Source organism: Echiichthys vipera, assembly GCF_963691815.1.
Source record: "Echiichthys vipera genome assembly, chromosome: 10".
In the NCBI taxonomy this organism is placed as follows: Eukaryota; Metazoa; Chordata; class Actinopteri; order Perciformes; family Trachinidae; genus Echiichthys; species Echiichthys vipera.
The window spans coordinates 15,921,618-15,946,222 of NC_139835.1; the positions used below are offsets into that span (position 1 = coordinate 15,921,618).

The 24,605-nt window shown below is 42.6% G+C and overlaps 1 protein-coding gene across 1 annotated transcript; it reads right to left on the reverse strand.

Annotated features, from left to right (window-relative positions):
- Positions 1 to 1,839: 1,839 nt before the first annotated feature.
- On the reverse strand, positions 1,840 to 18,949 carry LOC310952413 (matrix-remodeling-associated protein 5-like). Its single transcript, XM_083921025.1, has 12 exons — positions 18,723 to 18,949; positions 17,722 to 17,947; positions 17,425 to 17,554; positions 14,880 to 15,121; positions 13,929 to 14,080; positions 9,674 to 13,212; positions 8,285 to 8,426; positions 7,422 to 7,557; positions 5,850 to 7,031; positions 5,512 to 5,719; positions 4,605 to 4,826; positions 1,840 to 4,432 (listed from the first exon to the last, which is right to left on the reverse strand). The coding sequence occupies exons 2-12, from the start codon at positions 17,907 to 17,909 to the stop codon at positions 2,261 to 2,263; spliced, it is 8,313 nt and encodes a 2,770-aa protein (XP_083777151.1). The 5' UTR covers positions 17,910 to 17,947; positions 18,723 to 18,949; the 3' UTR covers positions 1,840 to 2,260.
- Positions 18,950 to 24,605: the final 5,656 nt, after the last annotated feature.

Consider the following 24,605-nt stretch of genomic DNA (forward strand, 5'->3'; position numbering starts at 1 on the left):
AACTGAAAATACGCCTTATATTCTAGTTTCTTCAGAGTAGCCACCTTTTGCTCTGATTACTGCTTTGTACACACTCTGCATTCTCTTCATCAGCTTCAAGAGGTAGTCACCTGAAGTGGTTTTTACTTCCCAGGTGTGCCGTGTCAGGTTCAATAAGTGGGATTTCTTGCCCTATAAATGGGGTCAGGACCATCAGTTGTGTTGTGCAGAAGTCAGGTGGATACACAGCTGATAGTCCCACTGAATAGACTGTTAGAATTTGTATTATGGCAACAAAAAAGCAGCTAAGTAAAGAAAAACGAGTGGCCATCATTAGTTTAAGAAATTAAGGTCAGTCAGTCCGAAAAAATGAATGAGAAGGTGTGTCCAAACTTTTGGTCTGTTGTCATGAATGGGGGAAATTTAGAGACCAAAGCAGTTTTTGGACCAGGCATTAAAGCACTGCTCTAATTAGTATTTAGTGGAAACAGAATACACATAATAAACGATGCTTGGCAGGTATGAGTACAGGGTGGTGCGTGGAGTCACCCTGACTTTTATTGCAATTTCCCAGGGACAGCACTATGATGTCATCAACATGTGTCTCATCTGCAGTTAAGACCCCATTTCCTGGTTTGACAGCGAAGCTGGGGGATAAGGAGTTTCTGTTCTCATAATATACACAAGGAAAAGTTCCGTTCCTCGCACTTGCACTCACACTATGTGTTTTCTTTTCTCACTCTGACTCTACAAGCACACACTTTGTATCTGCCCCGTATTTCTGAACAAAACTGTGCTTCAGCTTGTTGACATTTCATGGAGTAAACACTTTCAGCTATTTTTCCATTTTTTATTTATAAAATGAAACTGTTCAAAATATAGAACGCATTCACTGTGACTAGTGAGACATCAAACACATGTCATAATATTTAATAAGCCCCCCCTTCATGACAAAACGCTGGCGTCATACAACAGAGTCTTTACAAAACAAATAATTTAAGGACAAAATGAAAGCATCAAAGGAGAGAGGAAACAGAATAACTATAAGCTGCTGGCTTTGTGCACAAGCTAAGGGCAGGCTTCTGAACCACACGTACATTTATACAATCTTTAATCAAAATAATCATGAGGATCTCTCTTCAAAGAACTGACTAGTAATACAAATGCCTTGTACTGTGTCTCATTCTGCCCCAGTGATACTGTGAGATACACTCAATGGTGGAAGAAAAATTTTTGTGAAGGTTTGAAATGTTTAAAGGTTTCAAAAAGTCCTGAAGAAGATAGTGTTTGGATAGATCATAATGCTGAGGCCCTCTATCACATATTTTACACATTCAATGTAACTTGTAGGCAGTATAATGCAAATACTGCTGCCAATTTAAGTTACTGTTTGCTGTAAATACACCCACAACAACAAAATCCATCCCTTTTCTATTATGTAGTTTATAAATGTGAAGAAATTACAAATACTTTTTCAATGGTTAATAAGGTATATATCAATTTTGGACTTTTAAATCGAAAAAGTATTTTGGTGAATGAAGCCCAATTTGCAACATTTCATCCTCACCAACATGTTTTTGGTTCAGCAACACTTAACTTTTGAATTGTTTTACATTCGCAAAGATGTGAAAATGATTTATAATCCTTCCTACAAGGTGAATCCTTGAGCTAAATTTTAAAACAAGGCAGGGAAACAAAACCAGTGTTACAAAAATATTTAGCTCTCTTTACCCACTGAAATTTAAATATGTGGAGTATTTTTTCAACTTTTTCGGTCACCGCTTCTGAATGAGATTTAAGCCACTGAGGCTGATAACAGGTAATGTTGCACCACCAGCTACATAACACAACCCTCCCTAAACACACATTAATTGTTTATGACGAGAAAAAAGCATGATGCTGTATCTGCAGAGAATCTTGCAACTCCTGATATAAAAACAAAATACAGTATTGAAAACAAGGTCATAGATTTCAAATACATACATAAGACAAATATTTGAATAGTATTATTAATATTATTATTATTATTATCATTATTATGTGTCTTTTCTGAGATTCAACAGTATCTCCTGAACGGAGCTTTGCAGTTCCTTTGGGCATGTGAGACACATACAGTATTAACAGCTGTAGTGTCTACAGCAGAGAAATTCATTCACCAGTACAAAAGACTGGTTGTGTCTCTGTCTTCTGCTGCATGTGTGTGTGTGTGTGTGTGTGTGTGTGTGTGTATGTGTGTGTGTGCGTGCGTGCGTGCGTGTTTGTGTGTGTTTGCTTCGACCCGTTATATAACATGCAGGTAGGTCGTCTTGGTGTCCACCCCTATTACATTTCTGGCTGTGCATCTGTAAAATCCTGTGTCCCTACTTGTTGGGTTTTGTATCACCAAGGAACCCTGAGGACTAAGATAGTAGTTGCCATAGATCCGAGCGTGACCCATCACCTTTAGCTGTGTCAGGTCTGGTGTTTCCCAGGTCACGGTCGCCCGAGGTGTTGCTATCGTCAGGCAAGGCAGCTCTACAGCAACCCCGGGTCGTGTGTAGCTCACAGGTGAAGGGCCTGCTGTGATGCGTGGGGGGTAGGCTATGACGATGACAGGAACCGTTAGGATTGTAACTGAGGAGGAGTCGCTACTGGTGGATCTGCAGGTATAGGTGCCACGGTCATACACGGAGGCCTGTCGCACTGTTAGTGTTCCATCTGCTTGGACCAGGTATCGGCCTGACTCACCGCTCTCACCCCGGGACACCACCTCGCCACCGGGCATGGCCCATGAGAGAGATCCCTGGGTGTATCCATGGCTGTGAGAAGCGAGGCAAGGCAGGCGAAGGGTCTCCCCATTAATGATGCTCACCGAGGGAGCTGTTCTGGTGCTCACTGCTGGCGCTGGGATGGGACTAGTTGAGCGGGGTGGAGGGCCAACTGGATGAGGTGCAGCAGGTAAAGACTGGGCTCTGTGTAGAGGCTTTTGAGTGACTGAGATTCTTGGATGAAACTTCTCAGGCAACTGTTGCCTCGAGTTTAAGGATTGAGCTGAATCCACTGAGGCTCCTGAGCGAGGCGGCTCAATTAAACCAGCGTTCTCCTGCACAGGCCTTTCCGAAGCCGGTCCCCTGTGTGGGGATCTGGCCTCCTCCTGTGGCACAGAGACCTCCAGCTCCACCTCTATCCTCGCCTGTCCCCTCTCACCTCTAACCACACATACCAAGGTTCCACCATCACTCACTCTCACTCCTCGCAGCTCCAAGGAGCCATTTCGGTACACGGTGAGTCGACTGCCGTAGTAAGGAGCTGGCAACACACCATTACCAGGTAAAAGCCAGGCGAGACGAGGAGGAGGGGAACCAGACGAGGGGCATGGCAAAAGAACATTTTGGCCCCTCACCGCTCGCTGCTTTACTGTCGTTACCACATCCACAGCTGCATTCGTAGAGTTTTTAGTACCTGTATTACTATCAGCTATACCAATACTACTACTACTGCTACTCCTACTTAAGATATTTCCTCTGAGTGTGCCAGTACCATCTCCATTATTAGACACACTGCTGCTAAAAACTCCAACATTTCTAGGACCACTTGTCCTGCCATTGTCTCTGCTGGTGTTAGCATCATCACGAGCCTTTCCTGCAATTACTTCATTATTATTAGTCCCAGGATTCCTTTCTACACTTTCTCCTCTAACTGTGTTGTGAGTGTTGCTTACACTATTACTATTACTCATACTGCCAGGTCCATTTTGATTTGTTCTAGTGTTATCTGCTTTAATGCCAATATTCCTGGCCACACTCACCCCGACGCTGATTCCACTGCTACCAAGTCGTGTTGTGATTCCACTCACAGGCTTGTTCAATCCATCTCCACCATCACTCCTAAGGGCAGGATTAAAGCCACTGATCGCTATGTTGGCTCCAGCATTTGGTACAATGTTTCTTATCCTGCCATTATGATCACTATAACCATTATTGCTGCTGTTATTGCTATCAAGCTTGCTTGTGTCTCCATTGCTGAATCCATACTGGCTTATCCCTGCGTTATTAATGCTTTCCCCTGATCTACTGTTATGACCAATGCCAGGCCCATTGCTAGGACTCCAACCTCTTCCTCCCATGTGGCTACTCAGTCCATAGTGAGGAACCTCCACCTCCAGGCCCACCACAATGCTCCTTTCCCCGGCTGAGTTGCTTGCTCTACATGTATAGTTTCCAGTGTCCATCTTTTGAGACAGACGCACCTCCAGAGTTCCATCCGAAACCACCACAATCCGCTTCGAATAAAAACCAGATCCTGAACTCCGTGGAATAGCACGATGCGTCGGGGAAAACCATGTGACTGTCGGGGCAGGAAGTCCTGCAGCCTTGCAACGGATTGTGGCGGTTGCCCCCTGACGTACTTTGATGACGGGGTGGCTTCTGTCATCAGTAAAGGTTGGTGGAGTCATCATGACCTTTACTTTAACCTAAAAAGAATAAATTTGAATAGAGAAACTGATTAAAATTGAATGAATTTTGTATTTTGAATAAGTAAATTAAAGTATAACTAAATTACAGAGTAATATAACTACATTTTTACTGAAGTATAAATGATAAAATAAATGAATATTTTTCTGCAGGAGAAATTGTTTTACTTACCTTCATGGTGTCTTGACCTCCTTGATTCTCAGCATAACAGGTGTACTCTCCCTCTTCTCTGATTCCCACTGCTGGAACAAGTAGCGTCCCATTGTCAAACACAGTTATCCTTCGTGTTCGCCCTCCTTTGTCTTCCCCCTGCAACACGCTGTTCGCCATGGTTCCATCTGGTAGGCTCCAACGGACAGCCGGGTAAGGCTGTCCTGATGCCTGGCAGTCCACCTACAGGGATCATTATTGCTTTAAAAGTGTTGTGGCTTTTATTTTTGGTGAAAGAGTAATAGTAACATATTCTCTGTGAAATGAAAGCTGTATTAGGACACTCCCAGTAATCTCACAGTAGAAAACACTGCTAAGCAACCACAAATGTAGATTCATTAAAGAAAAGAACATTTAAAGCATTAATGTTTAAATGACATTAAAAATGAAGGGCAACAAATTCCAACAATGCGGTGTCCTCTTTCCTGCATTTCACCCCGTTTGACATTGTTTTTTCTCTGAGCTGTTAAATATTCATGTGTGAAGTACTATCCCCTGAAGGCCACTGTTGATGATTCATAACAGGCTATGACCTGACAGGTCATTCTTTTCTTTTTTTTTCGAGTCAAAAAATATGAAGCACTTTTTGATCAAAAAACATCCAGAGACACAGCTTGAAGCTGTAGAAATGTGTGGCACCAGGCCCAGCAATAGAAGACATGCAACACTCATCGACAAAAAAAGGCTCTGAAAGCTCAGCAATGGAGGTTTTTGGAGATGGACTGTTTTAAGTTTTAGGAAGGATTAGGTGCAAATTTGAAAATGTGGAACAGTGGTGTATAATTGTTTGTTAATAATTAATGTTATTTTTTTATACTTAAAAAGAGCAAAACAGATTCAATGTTATTCTGCTTTTTATTTAGCTCACCTTGAGTGGTTTGCCAAATGAAACCATCTGATTGAGCGGCTGCTTAGGCTCGATTTTGGCAGGCTTGGTAGCCACAGAGACGCGCAGGAGGCGATAATCATCTGAGACTTTGTTGCGTGCGATACAGAGGTAGTCTCCTGCGTCCTTCTCTGTTATTGGCTGGACTGACAGGGTGCCATTAGGGTGCACCTTCAGACGTCGGTCAAAACTGAAATTCAAATGTGGACAAACATACACACCAATCACAAAAGAACACACATGCAGAGTGATACACAATACTAACAGAATTACTTCATAGTGTAATTATGCAACCTTCACACAACCCCCATCCCCCGTACCTGAAGTGCATGTCCACCAGTTTCCTGTTGGGGGTCCTCCAAATGATGATAGGTGCTGGGTTGCCAGTTACAGAGCAACGAAGCTGCAAAAGCCCCCCATACTGGACTGTAGTTATGGAGGGTGACGTAGAGACAATAATGGCTTTACTGAAGGGGGAGACGGGCAAGGGATGCAAAGCAACTGAGGCTCTGCTTTTGTCAGAGAGTGAAGAAGAAGAGGAAACTTTTGTGTTGTTTACAATGACGGCAGAGACTTTGGTGTTATTTGATAGTGGGGAGAGTGAGATCAGTTTTGTTTTGTTGATGTTGGTTAAGTACGTGGGAGAGGCAGTGACTGTTTTATTGATTTTAGGAGGTGAGTTAGTGGAAGTAGATTGCAGAGGGTAAGATGCTGAGTGAGAAGAACTGGGGGTGAGTGTCCTGGCTCTCTCAAAGGGCGATAGAGGGGAGAGTTTAGGGGAGTTGAATGAATTTGAGGGGTGGCTGGGGATGGAAAAAGTCCTGTCTTTATGAACAGAAGATGAAGACCCTTCATTTCTTGCCCCTACCTGTTTTCTTTCTCCCTCTGATCCCCCTTCAATTTTCACCCTTAATGTTCTCTTATCAGCTCCAACAGCATTACTTGCTGTGCATTCGTAATTCCCTGAGTCCTTTCGCCCAACTCCTCGAATATGCAATGTCCCATTGGGCAAGACAAAGAGGTTGCCATGGAGAAACTGGGATGGGCGAACTAGAGTCCCATCTGGGATTCGCCAGCGCAGAGTTGGTGGCGGGGCACCTCGGGCGGAGCAGTGAGCATAAACAGGCGTCCCTGGAGACAAGAGCAGGTGTTCTTCTCTGGGTTGCTGTATTACCGGGGGCAACGAGGACACGTGTACACGCACAGAGGCACTGGCAGCACCTGCTGAGTTGGAGGCCACACAGCGATACACTCCTCTGTCACTAGGTAAAGTTACTGAGACATGGAGGGTTCCATTTAAGTCCATATTTATGCGATTGGTGGACGGTGCAGTTGTGGTCAGGACAGAACGATCAGGTAAAACCCAAGAGAGCAGAGGGCTGGGAACACCATCCGCCTGGCACTCCAAGTGCACCTCTCCACCCTGATGAATTGTAGCTTCTCTGTAGCTTGCCAGCTGCATTCGAGGGGGACGTGTCCACACTTCCAGGTTGGTTAGTAATCTATCATAGAAGAGTAAAGCACACACACATACACACAACATAGAAATACAGAAACATACATCAAATACACATTTAAAATGAAAGCAAGCCATAAGTGTCATTTGACACATTTAGTAAACACCCAAAAGCCATGAATACATCATTCAAATACACATAAAGATTTCATATATAGAGAAATTTGCATATGACTTTAGGCTGCTTGAGTATGTTTCTAACTGTTATTTCCTGAAACGCAGGTAAAATACCAACACATCATACATAATATTCCATAATTAAATTTCAGTTTGCCTTAGGCCTATGACATTAATACAGGAATCTTTTGTCCCATGGTTATTATAGCTGAATGGTATATACAGCATTAATATTCCTAACTGGTATCAGCAGTCTCACCTGTCGCGACCTAGAAAGCTGTGTGCACTGCAGATGTATGTGCCCCTGTCCTGCAGCTGAACATTCTGGATAACAAGAGTGCCATTTGGCAAGACCTCAAAACGCTGAGCCCTGGAGTGGATTGACATCACCGCTCCTGAGAGAGAGACACAGTCAGACAGACAGCGAGAGAGAGCAGCAGTTAGGAGACGGAGTGGGAAAACAGACAAATTGGTTAAGAAAGTTAGAGCAGGAGTAAGAGAACGAGGAAAGGAGGGCCATGCCAAGTGGCGCAGCGTGAAGTAAGCCCAGTGATGCGGTGCACAAAATGTTCCATTACTTTCTTGCAATATGCCTTTCCCACATGGCAAGCGAGAGAAAAGCCTATTGTGTGTATGCCAGTGCGTAATGCTTGGTGTTAATGGGTATTTCATCGTGTAGAATGTGTTCATATTAATTTAGTTATTACACATTAGAGGTAAATCAGATTTTCCTTTAAAATCTATGAACTCAGGATGTAAATATAGACCTTTATCTATTCTTTTTTAATAGTACAGTCTAGTTTTCACCATATAAGGGACAGGTATATTCACATTTATATTTGACTTCTGAATGAAAAATAAGCATTTTTATGCACGTTTTCCTGCATAGTTAAAAGTATAAGCCTGGAGTCTGTTTCAGAGAGCAGGTTTTCTGCATAATCTGGAACACTTTTTTACATCAGTCCATGATCCAGATTTCCCCTCAAGGTGGATATTTAACCCAACTGTGAAGTGACGATAATATTATTTATACATTCATGCATTTCAGGGGTTTTTTTCTGAATAGGTGCATATGTGTGTACACTGAAATAAATGTGTGCATATCTGCTGAACTTTGTGTACCTGTGGCGACCTTGGTCCATGTGATGGAGGGCTTCGGCTCTCCTTGAGCTTCACAATCCAGTCTGGCAGTGCTCTCTGCTGGAAACGACAGCGTCCTGATGTGTGGGTCTGCAATCCTCGGTCTGGATCTCACAACTGGGGCCTTTTTTTTTTTAGAAAATATATTATGGATATGAATGATAGAATTAGAACTTGAAAATATCTGAGTGCACGCTATGCTAATGAAAGTTCCTCAGCTTGCAGAGCTGCAGCACTGAGTTGGTTTTGGAGTTTTAATTTTTCAACTAAATAACATGTGATTGGAGGACTTGCAAGTGAACAACAATTTCAGTACAGCCATGGATAAAAAATGAGCATTGCTTAATAGCAAAAATAGCAAATTTGCATTATCATCAAAATGGAATCATCAGATCATTTGACCTAGGGCCATCTGTGAATAGATTTTCAAGGAACAACACCTAACCAAAACAATAAATTAAAATTTCAGTTTTGGAGGTGAGGATTAAGATCATTATGATTCAAGCTTTATTCAAAAATTGTACCTACCTCAAACATCTTAGAGAGTAACATTGTAATTACTTTTTTTAAAACATTGTTCAGGTTCACAAATTTAATATAGCATCACTGTAATCCTAGATATAGAATCATTGGTGGTGTATCCAGTGGTTTGGTCTGCAGATGCTTGCCAAGTGAGCTCTAGAAATTAATTAACAAATGATTATCTTAAATCCCTTGGGATTAGGGCCTCCAACACATAATGTTAACGATTATGGAGCATATGTTTTTCATCTCTTCTTTAGATCTGGCAGGGACTCTGGCAGAGCTCGGGAATATCCATGATATTAAATAATTGTCATAAACCTCCCTTAGGTTGAATAGCAGGCCATGTGGATACAGATTAGACAATTTTAAGATCTATTGTGCATTTCTGATAAGATTTTGCCCAAGGGCTTGCACAGTCGATGACGGAGTGCGTGTATGTGTGTGTGTGTGTGTGTGTGTGTGTGTGTGTGTGTGTGTGTGTGTGTGTGTGTGTGTGTGTGTGTGTGTGTGTGTGTGTGTGTGTGTGTGTTATTATTTTCTGGGCCAGCACTCACTTGAAATGTTAATTTTAGTTCCACTTAGCTGACAACAAAGACAAATAGCTATGTATAAACTGCAATTTACATTTAAGAGTGCATTTAAAGAAATGACTAACTGAATGAATGACTGAAACAAACAGCAGAAATATAGGGAAAAGTTACATAAATGAGCAATTAAATTAACAAATATATAACAACTTGTGGCTATAGCTTGGCTCTCACTCTTGTCATAATGAATGTGTCCCCTTTAAGACCCATTTTGTGTGAAATAATCCACCAAACAGAAATAATATGTAATTAAACTCACCCCAGGGGCAGCAGGGAGGGAAGGGGAGGGGGGCCATTGTGGCCTGCTGCTGTGTGAATCAGGAATAGAATTAGTTCCAGGGCTCTTCCAGTCAGTAGAGGGTCGAATCTCGTTTGGACCACCAGAAAAAGGCCTCCCTCTGGGATCAACATGGACATTGTTCATCCTCTCTCTGGATGATGCTTCAATACGTGTTGATGTCATTGTTGTGGTAGTAGCAGAAGATGTACTGGGTGTAGCTGCCCTTGTAGTAATTGGAGAAATTTCGGCTGAGTTGGCAAGACTAGTGGTAGTGGTAGTAGTGTGGTTAGGAGTTGTGAGAAAAGCTTTGAATGAGATTGTAATGCTAGTAGCAGTAGTAGAAGTAGTAGTAGAAGGGCTAGTTGAAAACGAAGTAATGGTAGAAGGAATAGTAGATGTAAGAATAGGAGTTGTGGTAGTAGTAGTAGAGGTAAGAGTGGTTGTAGTACTTCTGGTAGCACTAGATGTTGGGATAATATTAGTAGTTTTAGTTGACATGATGGGACTACTAGTTGTAGGAAGTGTGTCCTCACCAGCTGTGGTAGTAGTTATACTTTTAGTGCTTTCAGCAGAACTAGTGGATATGCTCTTGAGAGTAGTAGAAGGAAGTGTTGTGATTTCTGCAGTAGTAGTTGTAGCTGCACTGGGGACTGTGGTGGAAGGAGTTGGCGAGAGCAAGGTAGAGGAGTGGGACATAAATGGTACATCCGACAAATTCCTCTCCAGCTCTTCACTTTGTTTGCTTGGGGATCTATCGACATATCTGCCTAAGGCTATTTGCGTTTTTGTGTGTGTCTGTATGTGATGTGTATGTGCGATCGTGGTGTCCAAATCAGTGGGAGCTGTTGTCAGTGTTTTTAGGAGAGTGGATTCTGCAGTGTCTGTGATGTTGGCTGAATGAGTTACCCTGTCTATATGTTTGTATGTGTGAGAGGGGGATAATGAAGTGAGAGAGGAGGGAGTCAATGAGGGGGAGGCAGATTTTGAATCAGAGATATCATGAGAGTTAGAAACAGTGGGAATCGGAAGATTCAGTGCTACATCATGTGAAGCAGTCCTAATATGGTCGCCACGTGTCGACAAAATGGCTGCAGATGTGGTTGTTGACGCCAACAAAGGCATATTAATTTGATCGGTGTTAGTGTCAGGTGTCGCAACTTGTGGCCTTTGGTTTGTAGGGTCAGGGAGAGGTTGCGGTGTGCTCAGTGGTCGCCCCCTGGGCCTGTTGATGATTCGTCTTCGCTGTCCGATCCTCCTTCGGGAGTTCCAAGGGCTTTGAGGCCGGGAGTTTGGAATCAAATTTGGGAAGAATCCCTGCCGGTTCTGAGGCCTGGTCCTAGATGGCTTGGTGTTTGCTTCCTGCTCATCTGCTTCACCTGGTTCTGGGACAATTTCATTTGTTCCTGAGATTGGCTTAGATGTGATTAGATCTTTCTTTGTCTCTGGGTTTGTCACTGTCTCTGTCTGTGGAGATGTTGTTTTTATCTGTATGTGTGTCTCTGTCTCGTTCTCTATATCTGCCGGAGTTTCTGTTGATGTAACTGTCCCTTTCATTATCTCTCCATCTGTCTCAGTGTCTGTTTTTGTCGCTATCTGTGTTTGTATTTCTGTGGGAACAGGGTGAATATGCTGTAGGCCTTCCTCTTGTAACCCAGTGTCATCAACAGATGACCCTTCAGTTTCTTCTTCCACCCCCGCTCCTTCGGTTCTACCTCTCTTTGTATCATCATCTACCTCGTGTTTTCCTGTGTCTCCACCTTTGCCTCCTCCCAACGGTTCAGGTTTGGGCTTTCCTGCTGCAATGGCCTTGCTGTTATTAGTGTTAACAGTCTTTTGTCGTATCTTAGCGAGGAGGTCAGCCCATTTCTGAGGGTCTATCCTCTGTTTGTTTGTGGTGACTCTATGTCTGTTCTCAAAACGGTTTCTTCTCTGGTCAGTGGATGATATAGGCGGTCCTCCTCTTCTCAGGGGGCCTTCTCTCATAGGTCCACGTCTTCTGGGTTTTCCGATTGGATAGCGTCTGTTTGGAGGAGGTTGGAGAGGTCTTGGACGCTTCCTATTGCCAACAAGATTTCTCTCTTCTTCTTCTTCTTCTTCTTCTTCTTCTTCTTCTTCTTCTTCTTCTTCTTCTTCCTCTTCAACCCCAGATCCTTCCTCCATTATCAATGGAGCCCGTATCTTAGTTGACCGGCCAGCGGCTGACTGTGGCCCTGAAGGAAATGAAGTCCTAAGTGGAGGGGGATATTGTGAGTTTAATTCCAGCTGCATTGACAGAGAGTTACTACCATACTGGTTGACTGCAATGCAGCGGTAATAACCAGCATCCCTCAAAGAAGGGTTAGACAGAGAGAGACTACCATTTAGTTGTATAGTGAGCCCACCTGATACAGCCAATCCCTGCCGTACTATGTTACCATCTGGTAACACCCAACTCATGTGAGGCACTGGTGAACCAGATGCCTTGCAAGACAGAATGATGGGCTCCCCAACATTTCCGGTGACAGGAGGTCCCACTTGTTCTCCTGAAGGTGGAACAGATGACTCCTCCACTGCCAGACGCAGGGGGAGAACATTTACATCCTTGCCTGTCCTGGCTTTACAGTAGTAGATCCCTGCATCCGAGAGCTGTACTTTCTGTAGAAGTAAACCAGAGGTTGAGGCCTGGTGCCTACCATCTAGGCTGCTAGAAGGGGAGTTGAGGTTGGATCCATCCGGGAGAATCCAGTGTACTTTGGGGTTACCAGAACTCAAAATAGGGCATGATAGCTCCACCTTACTTCCTGCCACTACCACCAGTGCTGTGGTGGTATGATTAGTTGAAATCAACACCCATGGGTGGGAGACAGGGGAGGAAGTTGAGGGGTTGGAAGCAGGATCTGGATAAGCAGAAACTCTTGTTGAGTATATAAGTTGAACGTTGTGTCCATTAGACTGTGCTCTGTTTAGCTGAATGCTAATGGATGGCTGCAGCAACCATTGTGGTCTGACTTTAATAGAAACTCTGACTCCAGTGTGATAATGTCCGTCTGTCTCTGCTGCTTGCCTGTAGCGGTAGGCCAATGCTGGGCCTTTACTTAGCATGATCTCCCTCTCCAGGCGAACTGCAGTCTCACTATAGTAAGCTAGGATCCTCCAAATTGTCGCATAGCTCTGTCTCTCCACAGGGCACTCCAGGGAGAGTGACATAGCAAGGGGAAGTGGAGAAGAGGAGGAAAGGGAGAGATCTGGAGGAGGAGCAATGTCCTGGGAATCAGAAGAGTGGGTAATGTTGCAACTCATATCGACACTGTTCCCCTGTTGGTCCGAAAGACCCAGAGAGGCAGTGCCTAAAGGCTCTCTGAAGAATTCACTTGATTTGATTTCATTGAGTTCTGTCTCCAAAGGTGGTTCTCTTCCCGGGGAGGGTATGACAGGCAAAGTACATGAAAGGTCAATCTGGTCAAGCAAGCCCTGACCTTGAAGGAAATTGGGCGAGGCGCAGATTGGACACTGAGGGCCGCTGGGACATTTCATTAAGCCTAATTGAAAGAGAGAGGCAGAGAACATGATGTCATAAGAGGCACCTCTGGCATATCCTCTGTGTATAACAACATAGCAACTATGCAAACATATTAGTGCACATTTCAGCTATATGCACACATTAGTAGTGTCACATATTAGTCATGCCAGCTCTTCTTAAGCATCCAAGACCCTTTATATCTCCTATGAATTCGATATGGTTACTTCGTCTACTCATAAATCAGAAAAATGCATCACTTCATTATTACATAGCAATCATTAGCCTATATTTCAGCTGCCTGCACACATCAGTGCTGTCATCATGGATTAGTCATGGCAGGTTAATTCTGGCATATCAATGAGACACATTTCATGGTCCAACCCTCTTTCACATCTCAATAACAACCACAAGACACATTCAAAGAGATACAGAAAATGAAGGAAAACAGAGGAGAGCACGTGATGAAAAGCATGTGGAGATATGTCAGAGGTATCAAGATAACAAAACCAGACGTAAGGAACACTTATCCCATCCTTCTATCATCTGTCTGAATTTGACATGTTATATTACAGTTTTAGACTGGATTATCAACAAATGGGTCTTCTGTTTCTCAATTTATTCGCCATGTTCCTCTTCACCGTATCTCTTTCTCTATGTCCTCTCCAGTCACAAAAAAACAAAACAAATCAAAACAAAACAAGTGAAAACAGATAATGTTTCAAACAAGACAGTCACCTGGGTGAGCCAGACTCCAAGTAAGAAACCAGTTCATCCGGCAGTCACAACTCCATGGATTAGCCTGCAGCACAAGAGTCTCCAGCAGAGGTGCTGTCACTAAGGTCTCTCTAGGCAGAGTGGATAGACTGTTGTTGGACAGGTCTAGGTGTCTAAGGGAGGGGAAACAGAAGGGAAATGATTGAATGAAGAGGGGGGGGGGGGTGAACAGCAAGGTTGAATTAAAGTCATAGAGGAATCGATGAAAGGGGGTGACAGATTAGGGCTTATCATTTCCATCATCACCTGTATGATCCAACTTAGGTTATTCCTTTGCAGTACATCAGAGAAGGATAGAAACAATGCTATAGCTGTAGTTTTTAAATCTTTAGGGCACACTCGCACTTGGCCCAGATGATCCGAGCCGTGCTTTAGCATGATTGTCCCTCCTCCTTCCTCCCTTCTCCCCCACGGCCCAGGCCCAGGCCTGCACTCATGCCATTCAAACGACCCAGGCCGCAGCACGGTTGCTTATTGCATAAACATCATCGCCCTTCTGAGTTTTGGTTTTGTCCAACTGTTTTCGAATATTTTCATCCGACCAAATCTGCAGTAAACTTTCCACCTCAGCATCAGACCACCATAGCCTAAACCCTTTGTCAGCATGCCCATTCCAGGTTCTTTTTTTCATGTGATTAATTCTCACGTCAATATATTTTTCGAAACTGTTGTTTTTGTCGTGTACTTTCACAAGGAATCAAATATTAAATGGCAATCAAGCGACATCATTTTTTGTGTCATTCATTCATCCCTTTCCTTGTGTGTAAAGGCCTTCAGAGTTGTATCTGTCAGAACATCAATAGGCAGCAATGGAATTGTTACTCTTTGTTTTCAGGATATTAGTTGTCTTTGAGAAGTGTAAAAACTAAACTTCCCAAACAATGATTATGTACTTTAAGTGTCAAAGCTTACCTGAGTGTAGAGAAGTAATATGTATTCAGGAGGGACAGTGTGCACAAAGTGTGAGGGTGCAGCTGATGCAGCCTGTTCCCTTGCAGACGCAGCAGCCTGAGGCTAGGCAGCTGGAGCAAGGCCCGGGGATGGATGTGCTGGAGAAGGTTGTGATCCAAGTACAGGCGCAGCAGTGAGGTCAGGCCAGAGAAGGTCAGAGATGAAGAGATCTCTCTCAGCTTGTTATAACTCAGCTTTAGTATCTGTCGGGGAAGGGGAGGAAATGGAGTCAGCGAGCGGAAGCAATGAAGGATTAGAAGAGCAATCAAATAATTTGCATCAAACCTTAAATAAGAAACCAAGTCGGTCACTGGATACTACATGCTTGTAAATTGAACTTCTGACAAATGTGTGTGAGGGGAATTGGAATAAGGATGGAGAGTTGGGTGAAAAGCTCATTATAAGCAAAACAGCTGAATGCTGTCTGTGTACATTAAAAAAAAAAATGTTAAAAATATGGGAGAAATACTTTCAGCAGCAAACAACCTGACATGTAAAAAAAAGAGTAAATTGGTCCACAACACATAAAGGTGATATATTCATGCTGTGAGTTTATCGATTTAAAGCCGGGTTTAAAAGGATATTCTAGCACTGGGGGTATTCAACTTTTAAAACAGGAAATTTAGCCCTTTATCCTCAGCTAAAGACTCTCGGGGATCAGTTTATATTCTAGTCATGTGTGGAGATACCAAATTTTAAGAAGGCACACCATGAAAACCACGTTGTGGAATTTGTGTTTATGGGAGGGTTAGGATAAATCTGCACAGCAAGCAGGCTACTTAGCTGGCATAGTTCCAGCTGCTGACAGATCTAGCATGTGATTATGTCAACACATGGAAATATGGATCCTATTATCACACTATGGCAAATATATCAGCATCTGCCCGGGAGATGAACGGAACAATTGCTTGTTGAGTAATATCACTTCCCCACGGACTGCTAACTCGGCCCTTAGGTTGCTGCTAAAATGTCCAGTGTGTTTCCTGTCACTGAGCAGAGAGAAGAATGATGGCACATACATTATGCATTAGTTATACAGAAATTAGAAAAATGTGCTGAAAGATGGGAACAGAATCATGTTAACTGTTATATTCATTTGCATAATCGCTTCACAGAAATAATGTTAAATGAATCCTTTCATCAAACCGTTTTTATCAACAGTATGACTGCAAGATTTAGGCATATTTATCAAAGTAGCGCCCTCTCTAAATTGTACCAAACTCGTTTGACAAACGCTATACTGTATATCTTGATTATCTCTGGATTACTTGTGTTGTTAAAAACTGGAATCTGTTCTGTCAGACAGTTTAAATATATTCATATTTCATGCAGCTGTGCAGACTGTAAACTTTAAGTACAACACATGTAGAAGGTTTAGCTAGAGTTGAGCTTTCTGCAACAAAGCACATTGGAAATAGAGCAGGAGCCCCTGTATGGTCCTCACTGCCTGAGGCTAAAGAGGGATTCAATTTTGTGGAGACTTGGTTCAAGTTTGATTTTCACAACTGTGTCCTGCAAAAACCTTCATCTCCAAAGAGACAAAGGTTAAATATGTGAGGAGACAATGATTTATTTTCTCCATTAACATCCCTATATTATATTTTCCAGCATAAATAGTTTGGTTTGGCAAGGCCAGTTCAGGACACTCTCAATATTGGCTGCTATTAGCAGCATGAGATACAGATCTACTGTAGTTCCATAAAGAAGAACTGTAAAACAAGAAAAAGAAGAGGCCTCCATAGAATCCTCTCCTCCATGCTGTTAACATTTGTTGAATTGTAATTCCGGCACAACATCTTCCTATGTTCTTTTTCGGCACTTACATACATAAAATAAGCCACCGAGACAGTTTTTTTTGGTGTATAAACTATTAACGGAGTAATCCGAGAGAGTCTCTAACAGCCGGACGTGGCTAACACTGGTTAGCTCTGGGCATTTCAGTGAAGGCAATAAAACAGCTTTTTTAACCACCAATATTGCTCAAAATAACACCAAACCTCTGCAGTGGCATGATAAGAATCCCTACACATAAAACAAAGCACCAACAACGTAGTTAGCGAACGCTGAGTTTATTAAAAGAGTCTTTTGAAAGACTTACCAACTGGCCCTGGTACCAGCTCCTCTCGTTGTAAAGTCCATTCAAGTTGATTACCAAATGTTATCCAAAAGGTGGGAGCCCATTAGTGGCATTTGTTCTATGTGTATGGATTCTTCTCATGCTACTGCAGATGTTTGGTGTTATTTTGATCAGATGGTTTAATGTATTTCACAGCACTGCCCCAAGCTAATCAGTGTTAGCCACGTCAGGCTATTAGCGACTCTTGTTGTTACATTTATGTGTGTAAGTGCCGAAAAAGACCATGGCATGATTTTGAGCTGGAATTACACTTAAACTATCTTATCCAATAATCATCAGTTTGGTTTTGAATAGAATTTCTTCTCTTTTCAGTCCTACTCCATTATCTTGATGGCTCCAGTGCATGTTGTTGCTCTTCATCCTGTTTACCTGTAGTGATTTCATATCTCTGAACGTTGCATCTGGCAGATGATGGAGGTCATTGCTGTGGAGCATCAGAAGCTCTACCTTCTTTAGCCCAGCCAGAGAACTGTCATGGATCGTGCTGATGCTGTTGAACCTACAGTACAGGAGCACAGAAACAGCATCTATTAGCACTAACAGCACATATTAGGTAATTACTTTACTGCAGCTTGACACCGTGTTCCAAACTCGTTGGTTGTATTTGCAAGGTGAATAAGAGCACCTAATCTTATTTGTGTATGTGCTTACATGCATTCCCCTTACCCCAAGTTTATGCGGCGTGTGTGCAGAGGCAGACCAGAAGGTACGGTGAGCAGGGAGCGGAAGGTACAGTGCACTTCGCTGGCCTGGTAGCAGTTACAGCTCCTGGGACAACCTTGGCCCATGGGCACCACAAGTGTCAGCACCAGTAGAGTAAGCAGCGCCACCGGCAGACTCACACTCTGACACATCTTCACTTAGCAAGAGGAGAAGCTGCACTTAGGTCTCACTGCCAAAGAGAAAAAGGAAGTCAAGGCGGATGGAAGGCAGCATAGTGCAGCACAGTGACATGTCTCAAAATCCAGATGAGTGTCTTTCTCTGTCCTTCTCCCTCCGCTGCACACACACACACCCCCCCCCCCCCCCCCCCCCCCCACCCCCCCCCCCCCCACACACACACACACACACACACACACACACACACACACACACACACACACGCACACATGCAAGCACGCACACACAGACACAGACACACACACACACACACACACATAAGTCTAGTCAGTTTTATTCATGCAGCCCAAAAACACAGATTTGATTTAGGTGGATCTGTACAGTACATGGCACTCTCTCTCCTTAGAGCCTCACTATAGTCACGCTGACACATTGCACCTGTCTGAAACAAAACAAACTTTTTATTCAATCTACACATGCGCACAAGCGTGCCCAGTATACATCAGCACATAAATATATTTTAAAAAGCGAAGTGCACAAAGAAAGACAACCCAACAGAAACTCTCTCTCTCTCTCTCTCTCTCTCTCTCTCTCTCTCTCTCTCTCTCTCTCTCTCTCTCTCTCTCTCTCTCTCTCTCTCTCTCTCTCTCTCTCTCATCCAATCTCACACAGGCGCTCAAATGCACTTAAACCATTCATATTTATCAAACAAACTGTAGAGCGGGGGGCTTTTTCAACTTGAAGCTGAAATAAAAGTAAATTATGCATTGTAAAAAGAAGCATCTGTACTGCACTGTAATGCATAGCCGTAGTTGATAAGAGCATACCTTGAAATCCGTTGGAGTTATTTCACGTAATTATTCATTTTGCCCATCAAATACTGATTTTAATCCAACTGCACTGTTCGGAAAATTTTATGATGCAATTAACCAGTTTATTCAGCAAATAAACTCCCAGATTGTCGAACTGAGAAGAATGTCACCCCCACCACAAAAAAAAAAAGTTGTCACATAAGATGTCACCGAAGAGAGCGAGGAAAAACGTGAAAAGTAACACTTTTGTAAACTCCGCACAGCTTCAAAATGCTTTAGCAACATCCAACAGGTCTCCTTGCGCGTCTCCAGGAATGAAAAGTAGCGCTGAAAGAGGCAGGCGGGATATATGCAAACTCGCCGGGCGCTGTGTGAATGTGTGCGGTGCGGTTGTGTGGGTGACAGTGGATGTGTGTGAGTGTGTGTTTGAGTTTTAGGGAAAAGCGACTGGACTGAAGTGAACTTTGAGTGACGCTCACGCAGAAGGGGTTTGTCCTATAGGAGGGGCTTTCTGGAAACACAGAGTTAACAAGTCACTGCGCTTCAGGCTGCAATTAAATCTTTACTTGCTGCATTTAGGGCAAAAGAAGTGAACATTTTTGTGATGAGCTGCAGCTCGTTTGAAATCATCTGTCTCAGTTTTTGCACAATGCATTTCATAACGTTTTTGGTTATTCTATCTCCATCTGTTTTGTGGATTAGTTTGGGGAAGGTTTATGACTTCAGGCTGGATTCACATCATCAGTATACTTCTTATTTGGGAGGTACAGTAGGGCCAGGGATTTTTCAAAAGGTTGAATCTATTCGAGCAGACTTCGACCCTAACCCAACGGGGTTTGTTTGACCATCCTTTAAAAAATGATGATGATGATTACGTCTGACTTCATACATTAATCGCATATATTAATTTGGGAGAAATGTAATTCCATTATATATTTTCCGTGAACTTCATGTCCCTAAGGTCCAAAAGCTGTTTCAGTGGCTCACACTGTGCCAGAACACTCAATTCAGTTTGAATTTGATTTAACTGTCCTTGATTAAAAGAAGACAGCTTAAAAATGTTTTAAATCTAAATAAATACAAATTATGTTGTTTGTTGTTCACAACGTTTGGGCCAAGGACTGAGAAAGTGTTTGTATTGTTAGCGGCTCTAGCTGACTCTATTCCATGTCCATTTGACTCCATTTAGTTGAAGAGACAGTGGGACAACAAAGCCAAGACTAGTTCCAGATAGTTCCAGACACTCCTGAAATGTGGGCGAGGGCAACTAAATAAGGGACTGTTTCAGATTCTCAGGCACCCCATAATGATCACACTTCCTTCTAAGAGAGACTTAAATGAAGGGAGACCAAAAATAGACAGATGCTCCTCAGCTGTTGTCTCCTGTAAGCACAGTAACCCCCCACACACACCATCCTGTCTTTGTGTGTGGTGTGTGTGTGTGTGTGTGTGTGTGTGAGTGGAGAGGAGAGGATGAGAGAGAGAGAGAGAGAGAGAGAGAGAGAGAGAGAGAGAGAGAGAGAGAGAGAGAGAGAGAGAGAGAGAGAGAGAGAGAGAGAGAAGAGAGAGAGAGAGAGAGAGAGAGAGGAGAGAGAGAGAGAGAGAGAGAGAGAGAGAGGAGAGAGAGAGAGAGAGAGAGAGAGAGAGAGAGAGAGAGAGAGAGAGAGAGAGACATGTCAGTGCCCCAATCCACAAAAAACTGGTTTGTTAAGATAGACGTTTTTTTTAACATCCACATATACAGGAGTTTCATATAGAGGATCATTTCAATTAAAGTTGTTTGTTCACACGGGGAGCAGCATGGCGGGAGCAGCATCACATGTGAGAATAAGGGCCACCACTGAATCCTCACATCAGCTGCCTGAATAATGGATGCAAAATGAATCTTGATTGATTGTTTATCCCCCCCTTGGCTTGACCGTCGATAAAATGAACATCCGAAAATATCTTTGAAAATGTGATTTGATGCCTTACATTCCTCTCTGATGATTTTCAATAGATGACCCGATCTCCACCACCCCTATAACACTTGTCACTGGGGGCTATGTTAGTGTGTGAGGGCTCAACAGATCTCATGCTGCACTGATTCCCTGTAGCTGTGATATGGCTGTGAAAAGCATTATCCCAACTCACATCATTACAATACTCCTCACTGTATCGGAATGTATTGGACCATAATAAATGAATCAGAGTCTGTCTGACTGGAAGGAAGGAGCGAATCAAGACATAATGTAATATCAATGGCACTTTGGGGAAGTGAATGACTGAATTAATGAATGAAAGGAGACAGGAGGAAGAACAAAGGGGAATGTAGTATTGCCACTGCACTTAATCTCATTTACACTTGTGACTTACTGTACCAGTCCACAATAAGTAAAGTTGCAGTCTGGCTCCCTGTGCCTGCCAGCCAGCTTCTCCCACTGAGATTTAAAAAGTACACTGGTCATCAGTGCTCTCTATCTTTTGGCCTCTGGGGTTTGGTGCTATCTGGGTCAACCAATGGAGCGCTGAGTCATGAATTCAGGAAGTAAACAACTCTGTGCCAAGACCATGCTAATGATATTTTCAAATCATTAGCATTATGCATTCTTTTTGATCTGGCTTTGATGTCTAAATAAGTTCTTTCTCTCTCTAAAAAAAAAAAGAAGAAAGAAATCACTGCAGTCTATTAAGAACATGTTGGTCTACCAGCACTGATATTTGCATTATTGAACTTGACTGCAATGTGTTTCTTTCTTTACTGTTTTGGCACTCTTTTCTTGCGTTACATTACATTTTGATTTTGTTCTCACTGGGTCAGAAAAGCGATACAAAGTAGAGGAGGGAGAAGAGGGAACTAAGAAAGGTGTTTGTACGGAGGTGATACATAATTCCTGGGAACATTTAAACGTGTTAAAACATGATTATTTTGTCATCAATGTCTTACTTAGTTTATGTATCCTGGAGTTCACATGGGGCACCTTGCAAAAATAATAAGAGAAAAAAAAATGATGTCAAACATGTCAAGGTCATACCAAAAAGTGAAAACAGGAATAACGGGATCAGAAAGGGCAGGAAGCCAAAAGCTATCCTTTGAAAAACTGAGACCTTCAATTACATTCTTCAGGGCTCCAAGCAGGTTGAGGCTGTGGACAAAATGCTGGTTAAAGGCAAGAACAGGTTGTCCAGCAGAGACACTGGATGGACAGACCAAGCATTGAAATCAGCATTATTTAATGAGCAGCTTCCTGCAAGACAGATATATTAAATGTGATCATTGCATTAGTTTATTGCAAGAAACATTTTCTTGTCATAAGGTACTGTATACTGTATGTGAAACTCTTAGTGAATATAGTGGTATAGACAATTGTGCACCATCTTTCATTTTTTCAATTCAACTAGCTCAGTTTGTAGGAACATAAATTACAATTGCATACACAAACATAATGCCACCTGAATTATTTTTTTAGCAAACATTGAGGGAACTGTTTCAATGAACGTATAATAATATGTTATTTTTCTCATACTATCTTTCTAAACGTATACCTCCATTTCCCCTAAGCGCTTGTCTCTTTAAGCCCCTGAAAAAGCAGATTCTGCTCTAATTAATGAGCATTTGCGGGTCTTCCGCATCTCTGCAGCCGGGAACTGACTGTAACGGCACTGTAGCAGCAGTCGTGACCATAACCATACTACAACCTTACTAAACTCCTGACGGATCATTTAAAGGCACAGTTTCTAAATACAGGCTGTGTGCATTTCTCTGTGGATAGAGCCTTTTGATGCTTTCACAGTATTTATATAGTTCCTCGACCTGCTTTATAATGAAAAAAGAAAAGATGGGACCTTTAACTTTTTACCTGAAACCACATTATTTCTCCAGACTCTGTATATTACCTGACAATAATTATGCTTCAATTTTTACTGTGTTTTTTCCAGAGTTGATTATATTGCATACATTAATTCCGTTACAACTTTCTGCTTTCTGAAGTCTGACTTTAAAAAAAGGCATGCCCTCTCAGAGCATGAGGGTACTCTGTGGCACCAGGACCAGGACCTTGTGGTATTGATTCGAGGCTCCAACACTCCATGAGGTCAAGGCTTTTCTGGCAAGCCTGCAGCTTAGCAGCAGAGAAGTCGGCCATGACAGGGATCCACTGGGCTGATGGTTGGATGGTCACAAGGACTTCTTTTACAATGTATTAGCTTTACTCTCAGTTGGAAAGTTATTTGAGATGGCAAGCTTGGGGAGGGTTGTGTGGTCATAGCCTCATTGTAGCAATTATGCTCAGCAAACAGGAACTCCTATTTGGCCTTACCTCTGCCCTTCTCTGTAATAATAAGATGTTAACATTTAAAGTCGATGTCTCTCCTTGAAAAGCATGTTCTAAAATTAGTTTGGGGGGGCTATAGTGAGAGAGCATAATTAAAATGACTGTGTAAAAGAGACAGTACATATACCTGTATAGTATGTGACTAATAAACTGCCAGTAGATCAGAACTCACAACACAGAGAATTGAGCCTTCATTTGAGTGATGGGTCCTCATTTGTGTCTGGACACTTGTCAGTAGTGTGTAGCCTTCATACAGTATTACAGCCATACAAGGAGATACAGCTGTGGGTCACTGGTCATGGTCTCGGGTCACCTGGAGGAATCTGAAGTGAACAATTCTGGGGGCAGACAACAATACGATTTTGATAGGTACTGCGGAGAAATGTGTACTATATGTGATGATCTGCTATGTTATTGTGTGTTTTTTGTTGCATACAGGGCTCTGGCCCTATTTTGATTAAATAGTTGGAATTGTTTTATATCGGCCACAGATCCTTACTGCACTATATAGTAATGCAGTATGTAGATGGCCAAACACCGATCTATCGAACAGTATAGCTCCGGAAAGATAAGCTTTTATTGAATTAAAATCATGTTAAAATAACATTATTAGGTTCAATTCAAAGTACATAACTCCACATACAATTACAATTAGGCTGGCTTATTTTATGTTGTTGAGTATTTATTTACTTGGAAGAAGCTCCTAGAGATCTGCCGCTTCTTCGAGAGGGGAGACACTGAAAAAGATTGTGAGCCGATTGGAGAGGGTAATCCATGATCTCGATTACTCATGAGATGAGGCGTTGTGTTTATGGAGTCCAGTCGGGTGAGTTTGCAGGCTGATCTTTGATGCTCTGATGATTATTCTGTCGGTTTTCTTTATTGTGAGCTTAGGTGTGTTTCCCCACTAGACAGTAATCAACAGTGACAGGGCACTCTGGATTATGACTGTGTAAAGTTGGACCAGTAGACCGTGCCTGACCTGGCTTTAAGTTGCCTCAGGAAGCAAAGTCTCTGGTGGGATTTTTGCATTCAGTGATTGTTGCTGAGGTCCCATTTCAGGTTATTGCTGTTTGTGTGTGTGTGTGTGTGTGTGTGTGTGTGTGTGTGTGTGTGTGTGTGTGTGTGTGTGTGTGTGTGTGTGTGTGTGTGTGTGTGTGTGTGTGTGTGTGTGTGTGTGTGTGTGTGTGTGTGTGTGTGTGTGTATGTGTGTGTGTGTGTGTGTGTGTGTGTGTTTGTGTAGGTGTATGTCAGGTATTGTAGTTGTTTGGCTGTCAATGAGAATGGGTGCTCTCATTGACTATTTTGTTCTGAAGTCAACGATAATTTCTTTTTCTTTTTGTTTCATTCAAGACCAGGTAATTTCCACTGCACCAGTTGACTGACTTTGCAGGCGCTTTCGTTGTGCTTCGAGATCAGTGTTGTCCGTGTACTTCAGAAAGCTGATGGAATTTGAAGTTCATCTGATTGTTGGTAAAAAAAATAAAATAAATAAATAAATAACTAAAAGCGATAATACTGCAAATAAGCTGTTTTTTCAAAATGTGCCGAATCACATGGAACTGTTTGGTTCCTAGTGGATTGA